The sequence below is a fragment of the Hydra vulgaris genome, chromosome 15 (genome assembly GCF_038396675.1).
Source record: "Hydra vulgaris chromosome 15, alternate assembly HydraT2T_AEP".
Classification (NCBI taxonomy): Eukaryota; Metazoa; Cnidaria; class Hydrozoa; order Anthoathecata; family Hydridae; genus Hydra; species Hydra vulgaris.
The window spans coordinates 17,348,963-17,357,500 of NC_088934.1; the positions used below are offsets into that span (position 1 = coordinate 17,348,963).

At 23.9% G+C, this 8,538-nt stretch overlaps 1 protein-coding gene across 1 annotated transcript in view; it reads right to left on the bottom strand.

The window, feature by feature from the left end:
- LOC136072051 (transcription initiation factor TFIID subunit 4-like) overlaps positions 1 to 8,538 on the bottom strand; it is a 29,607-nt gene that overhangs the window by 16,615 nt on the left and 4,454 nt on the right. Inside the window, exons 4-6 of the mRNA XM_065820095.1 lie at positions 6,508 to 6,983; positions 2,267 to 2,318; positions 612 to 729 (exon numbers count right to left, since the gene is read on the bottom strand). Coding sequence (XP_065676167.1) covers positions 612 to 729; positions 2,267 to 2,318; positions 6,508 to 6,983 — 646 coding nt within the window. The remainder of the gene's footprint in view (positions 1 to 611; positions 730 to 2,266; positions 2,319 to 6,507; positions 6,984 to 8,538) is intronic.

Sequence of the window (8,538 nt, forward strand, 5' to 3'; positions counted from 1 at the left end):
TGAGGAATTTTTTTCATAAATTATATATTTTAAATAATTCTAAGATAATGACCTAAAAAATTTTTCAAATTTTTTTTAGCTTGTTTTATATAGAATGACCCAGAAACTCTTCCAAAAGTACCTCAATAAATTGTCATCATATAATACGAAATAAAAATATCAAACAAATTTTACACACTAAACTATGTAAAACTGGATTTAAAAAAAAGCAATAACAAAGAAGCTGGAAAAAATGAAAAAAAAAATGCATATAAACATTCTTACTATGAAAGTTGCAAATAATAACTATTTCTACATGCTTTTTACACTTTCTAGTTTTTGCATTTGTAAACATTTAGTAATATTAGAGATAATGGAAAATTCAAAAAAGATTTTTTTTTAAATAAATGAAAGATAAACTCAGTCAGAAAATAAAATGCTAAAAGATCATTTAGATTGGGTACTATCTTTATTGGAAAGGCAAAGTATTACCTTAACAAACTAAAAATTAAAATATTAATTTAAATAATTCTTTTATAAGTAAAGTTAATATCTAGTTTAGCTTAATAGATTTTTTTATCATTATAACAAAATTATAATACAACACAGACAAATTATGACATGTTTATAACCTATTCGTTCCACAGAAGCTCGTAACTCTTCAGGAAGTAACAATGGAGTATCCTGAACACTGTGTGTTTGAGTCGATATAAATTCAGCACCGGTTGCTAGAATCTTTTGAGATTCTTCCTGTATTTAAATTACACATAACAAACATAAAGTAAACAACTGTAAATATATTTAACTGTTATAAATTTAACAAACTAAATTTAAAACTGTAAATCTTTGATTAAAAACTATGAATCATTTCAACCAAATTAAACCAAGCGCCAGATTTAGGGTCTGAGGATACTTAGGATAATCTTTAAGCATTGTAATTTTTTCTTTTATGGTGCTTTTTATATTATTATACTTATGTTATCTTTTGCATATGGTAGTCATGCATCAGAACTTTTCTGATTCGAAGGGGTGATTGCCATTTACAAAATTATAAATTCAAAGTAATCATTTAAAACAGAACTTATATTTTGTGCAAAGTGAATATTAAAATATTGTATTATAAATTACAAATAAATTATAAACTAAAAAATTGTATTAGCTATATATTATTATATTGTCCTTAAAATATTGGCTAAAACTTTGTGTTATGTTTAATCATGGCCTATTTCGGTCATTGTGTCAACATAAATAAATTTTAGTTCAAGAAGTTAGATAAAAATGATGTCAGTGGTGCACCACAAAGTTCAGCAATAGGAGCAACACTATGCAATATTTATAAATCTTCCAAATCAACCTAAAATTAAGATGTAAACTCTATGCTGAGAATAATGAGCCATTTGCCCCATTTTAATCTAGATACAAGACTATAACACATCACAAACTGACAATAACTACATTTTAGAACGAACAAAAGAGAAGCACATGTGCCTTAACATACATAAATGTGCAATAATGCACATAAGACGCACAAAAACCAAGAAAACAATAGACCATGCTTCATCTAGATACACAACCCACAATACTATTAACGTTTACAATTTCTGGACAAGATCTTGGTATTAATGATAAAAAATAACAATAAAACAAAAATTACAAAACCACCATTAAATAAAATATAACTACTTTGTTACATCAACAAAAAAAGAAAGCTCTTTTAGTGTTACTCTTTTTACCAAGCAGGATTTAAAATCATATTGGACTCAAAGTTTGGGACATCACTTATTGCAAAATTTATTACTAATTAAAATAAAATACATAAATATAATTAGCAAAAAAAAAAAAAAAAAAAAAATCTTTTTTCTTGTTTTATGTTATTATTATTTTTTTTGCTTATTAAGAGTTAATACTTAAAAATGCAAAGGCTCTTAAAAATGAAAGTTATTTATATAATTATTAACAAATATATTAAATATTAAAAAAAATATTAAAAAATATTAAAAAATATAATTATTAACAAGACAGTTAAACTTATTCAGGAAATTTTTTTTTTCAAGACAGTCAATTCTTTCAGAAATACTTTTTTTTCAAAGCAGTCAAACTTTTCAGAAAATACTTTTTTTACAAGTGAAGCAAAGAGAAATGTTTTCAGAAAATTTTGATTCTAAAAATTAAACTTATGTTTAAAATGATCCATAGTTTTTCGTAGAAAATATGAAAAATTATAGATTGAACTATTGATACCAAAATGCTTGTTAAAATACAAAAACGAGGAAAAAATTTAACCAACCATGAGATTGACTCCAGCCATACATGTGACATCGTTAATATCATCATCCGCTCTAAAAATAAAGATAGAAAAAGTAGATTTAAGTCTTTCCTTAAACATTTCAATAATTATAAATAATTGATATTAAACCTACAGCTCAAAAAAAAATTTTAATAATTCTGAAATTTTTTATATATATAAACAGTGAAAAATTGTAAACAAGTGTTATATAAAATTTAAAGAGGAATGCTAAAAGTATAACAACAAGAAAATCAACAAAAATATAATGCGACAAACATTTTTTATAAGTTTATTATTTTATTTACATTAAATCTTATAAGTTAGTTATTAATTAAATAAAAGATGACATTGACTAAAAAAGCAAAATAACAAAGCTCAAATAAAATATTCAGATCAAATCTTACACTTGAACTTTTTGAAAATCCTGGATATATTTGAAGAAAATAAGAAAAAAAAAAAAACACTTATATAAGTTTTTTTTTTTTTTTTTGCCTTTTAAAATGCTTTGTAGAATACTTTTTTTATTTGTTACATTATTAGCTTTAGTTTAAATTAGAAAATGTATATATAGAGATTTTTATTTTTGTTTTGCATCAGAAAAATTACACACTGAATTTAAAAACTTTTATTTTATATGTTTTACTTTATGATTCAAAATATTATAATTACACCATATAGATATATAAATAGACACTTCTATATGACACCATATAGAAGTGTCATAATGTAACAATTAATAACAATAATGCAACAATTCTATATTCTATATACTTTTCTTATACTTGTTGACTTTGCACAGATTCTTATATCGATAAAAAACTGCTGGATTATTTAATCATTACATATTTCTTATCTTTTCTTGATTGCAAATTTGTACCTTCAAAAATATTTCATAATAGTATTTCATTTCAAAGCCTATTATTAGTTTTCAAAATATATAATTTCATCTCAATTCTGTATATATGTATGTATGTATGTATGTATGTATGCATGTATGTATGTATGTACGTATGTATGTATGTATGTATGTATGTATGTATGTACGTATGTATGTATGTATGTATGTATGTATGTATGTATGTATGTATGTATGTATGTATGTATGTATGTATGTATGTATGTATGAATCAGGGATGCGGAGTCCCAAAAGGACTCCGGCTTTATATCTCTACTTTTTCCAAGTCTCTAGTGTCCAGAAGCTCTAAACATGTTTGTTGACTTATTATCTGCTATGATAAAAAAATTCATGAGATTTAATGACTTGAAACTTATTGTTTTTAAGCCCGGAGTCCTGGAGTCCCGGAGTCATTGCCGCCATTATACATAAGGACTCCAGGCTCAAAAAAACGATTGTTCCTTTAACCTAAAAGTCTTAATTTTTTTCCTATTAGTAGCCCATAAACTTATTTATATTTTTAGAGCTCCTGGATACCAAAAACTAGGATAAAGTAATCTTTTTGTGACTTTCAAATCCGGAGTCCTTTTTGGGACTCCGCATCCCTGGTATGAATGTATACATACATATATATATATATATATATATATATATATATATATATATATATATATATATATATATATATATATATATATATATATATATATATATATATATATATATATATATATATATATATATTAGTGATGCACCGATAGCACATTTGTGGTAATGGGAAAAGACAGATGAATTAACTAATCATTAAAATTTTGAAAATATAAAACCATACAACTTTAAATTGTGCAAACTTTTTCATGGAATCAGTACTGGAAACAAATACTTGGACCCAAATTAAAGCCAAACCATTATTTTAAAAGATATTAGAAAAACTCAGTTAAGAAAATATACAATTTTTAGTTTTTTTTTCTATGAAAATAAAACTTTCAAAAAATAAATACAATTTTAGAGGAACACTTTTTATTTTAATTTTAAAAAGAAAATGGTACTAAGATAAATAGTTTACTTAGAATTCTTTATTAGTACATTAGATATCTAAACAACAATCATATAGAAGTATATAAGGCTATAATTGAACACATATAACAATCCTTAAATAGGTTTCTTTTAAGTAGAACAGTAGAACAACTCAAAACAAAATTATTCTAAAAACAACATTATGGTAATAAAAGTATAAGTACATTCAGCTTTTAAATGAAAGCTTATAAACATCATCTTAAGAATAAACAAATTTGCATATAAACAAAGTCAAAATAGACAATTTCTCAAGAAAATTCTAAGTAATGCATAAAGCTTAGTTTATTTATTACTTGATTATTATCATAATGCAGAACAAAAATATCAAAATGCCATTGGTTGGAAAATTGGTAAATTAATAAAAAAAAGGCCGATACCAATTCTGCAAAAATACGTATGAGTTTCATTAAAACATGTTATGTCAACAAATTGAAATTGGAGGATTAGAACTTGAAACTTGAAATTTAGGATTGGAGGATTTTAAAGTATTTTTTCAACATTTTCGTAAATCATTTTACAATAAAATAGTTAAATGAAAAAAATTGTTTTACAATAAGAAATAATTAAAATATAAAACAAATATTGAAGTATTGAAAAAAAAAGAATAAAAAATGTAAAAAAGTTTCCTTGAACCAATAAAGGAGTTGTTTAACACTTTTAGTTGTTAATTTAATGTATATGTGTGTGTATATATATATATATATATATATATATATATATATATATATATATATATATATATATATATATATATATATATATATATATATATATATACACACACACACACATATATATATACATATATACATATATATATATGTATATATATATATATATATATATATATATATATATATATATATATATATATATATATATATATATTTATTTATTTATATATATATATATCAATCCAGATTGTCTTCCACTACATTTTCAGAAGTGGAAGCATTTTTTTATAGAATATTATGATTAAGTATACATAACTCAAAATTTTATGTTTACAATAAATAGAATTTAATCAAACTTTTAAACAAAATTGTATCAATTATTCTCATTTTTGTATTTAGATAAGTAACAAGAAAAGGCACAAAAAAAAAACTTATATAAGTGTTTTTTTTTTTTCTTATTTTCTTCAAATATTTCCCGGATTTTCAAAAAGTTCAAATGTAAGATTTGAACTTTATTTTTGTATGAATTTTTATTTAAAAAAACTACACTTATATTTGTTTTTAAGCAAAACTTTACAAAAAAAAAAACTGCACTGTTTAACTCAAAATGCAGTTTTGTAGGATAATTGTTGAAGCGGAAGACTATTCAAACAGAATTAAATTTGTTACTTCTTGAAAAAATTAAGAAAATGCAATTTCCCAAAACTTGAATAGACAATAATTTGCACTTAATAACTTAATAGCCCAAACTTAATTATGAAGTTGCTATCATTTAAATTTTCTAAAAAAGGTGTGCAAAAAGTGAATAGCTTTTGTATGTCAAATAAGATTATTAAAATCAAAAATTCAAAAAAATTAAAGCAACAAACATAAAAAATATTGTGTAAAACAGTATTTTAATATATCATTTAACATATTAGTCAACTCTGTCATTTAGGCCTAAAATCATGTTTTGTTTAAGCACCATGTGTAGATTAAATATAATCAAAATGCTAATTAAACCCCAGACTTGGTTTTTGTCAGAACCCCAGTTGATGTTTTAGATTGCAGCAAGTTATTTAGATTATTCAAATAACATTTATTGTTAAAAGTTCAAACTGATAAAGTGTGGCTTTATCAAATGTTGGCAACTTTAATTAAGCAAAATAAAATCATAATTCAATCCAAATCTTATTTGTATAAAAAAAATGTCATGAAAAAATATTTTTGGTATCCTGATATTTTCCTGTTAGATTTTACTTTTAATACATAAATGAATTCACCTTTAGAGAAATTTTATTAATATAATAAGTTTCTTCTCTTAGACTGAAGTTTTAAATACTTGCTTTTATGTTAAATTATAATCTTTGACATTTATAAAAACCTTATTTCAGTTGGCCTTAGTCTCTATTGTATCATGAAATTAAACAATAGTAACATATTTCATAATCACAATTATAATTTTCTTTTTAATGTTAAAATTCAAAACAAATCTAAAAGTTTGTCACCTTTCCAGAATTTACACAATGAAACTCTTACTTAAATTAGGATTTGTGCTCTCCAATATAAAATAAAATCCAGAAAGGTGATAACCTTATATAGAATGTCACTCATACCCAATAGCAGAAGAGTAGTGTGTATTTCTTGGCTTCTCTCGACCAGCTACTACTAATGGTGACATCATTTGTCTATTCATCATACCATTAGCTGTAGGCTGAGTAGTTTGATTAATAATTGTTCTTATTCCAGGCGTTACTTGTCCTGAACTTGCAATAAGAATTCTACCATGTTGAAGTAGTTGTTTTTGTAGCATTTGCTGTTCTTGAAGTGTAAGATTTTTTCCTAAAATAAATTGCTGTGGAGCTACAGCTTGTCCACCAGATATAATTGAAGAAAGTTGTAAATTTTTCATATCAGGAACATTAGGCCTTAGAGATAATTTTGGAGAATTTTGTTGTGGAGGTGGCTGTTGCTGCTGAAGTTGGTGTTGCTGTTGTTGCTGTTGCTGCTGCTGTTGTAACTGTTGTGATTTAGCATTAACTTGTTGCATTTGCTGTTTTTTAATTGTTTCTCGCAAGTGGGGAAGAGTTTTCTGTAAATATCACAAGAAATTAATTTAATTTTTTTTAAAGAACAACTTTTTTAGCTACAATCATATTTTCAGCTTACTACATTTAATACTATCGCTTTTACTAATTAAATATAGGGTGACCAGACATCCCGGTTTTCTTGGATTGTCCTGATTTTAGGTTATCTGCCCTGGCATCAAAAAAAAGGTCACTGATTTTGAAACAATCTATGGTTTGGGAAAAAAAAGTAAAAAACCAAAGTTTTTATTAAAACCAAATTTTGTTAAGCAATAGAATTTTGTAATTACAAATTTGAATAAATTAAAATGTTTTCTACTTAAATTTTGAAAAATCTAATAAAGGAGTAAAATTCTGATAGAAGAACTATTTTTGTGTATTTGTTTATTTTTAAACTGTTGGTGATTACTAGAGGTTATATATTTCTCGCTTTTAATATAAGCTTGAAATTCTTTGTAACAAGTATTTCATTTTAAATTAAATAACAACCATTTTATAAACTTCTATTATTTAAATTTATAAACATTCAAGTACAATTTTTTTTAACTAGTTTTTAACTATAGTTTAGTTAGAATGCTAAAGTGAATATGTGTTTACAATAAAGATTTCTCTAAAGAATAGAAGTTTATAAGACACCAAGAAGTTAAATGTTCAGTATGTATGCATGTTTGTTAGTTTTTTGAAAATAAATGTCATTACTTTTATCCAAATATGAAGTTTTGACAGGGTTGCCACTATAATTTTAAAAGTTTTTCTCTGAGTAAAGAACATTTTCCCACGAGTTGAACTTTTTAAATTTATTGAGTTTTCCCTGATTTTTCTTTATTCTTTTCAGTTTATCAACAAGATTATTATTTTTCTTACTTAAACATAAACTTTTACAATGACATCTACATCTTGCAAACTTATTATCATATGTATTAGCAAGATATTTTTGAAAAACAAATATTTTACAAAATTTCAAAAAAAAAATATTTTCCCTGAGTTTTTCCTGAATTTTATACAGATTTTAAAAAATCTCTGAGTTTACCAGGTTTTGCCTGGGATTCATGCTATTTCCAGGTATTCTAAGTTGAGTGGCAACCCTGTTTGAAAATATTTATTTAAAGTCCTCTTTAGTCCCAATTTAGAGATTTTTCCTTTTTTATTATTTCTATTTTGCGTCTCCTGGTTTAGTCTTTGTAAAATATGGTCACCCTACTTGACTATAAACTTATTTGCATTATAAATATTTAACAAAACATAAGATAAATATAGAACAAAAACAACAAACATACAACTTTCCAATCTTTCTATGAAACAATTTGAAAACTAAATATGATGAGATTTTTGGTAAAGACCATTCTTTACCAAAATTTCTTTCCAAATATTAGTACAACAAAAAAAGAATTTGTCAGTAATTTACATACATTTTTTTTTTTAAAAGGTTTTAAATTTATTTACAAAACAGTAATTCAAAAAATTTTGATATTATATCAATCATAAAAATCTAGAAGACATAAAAAATAGGGTCGTTTTCAAAATATAACTTGCTTTTCGGTATTTTAATGTTAAAACAAA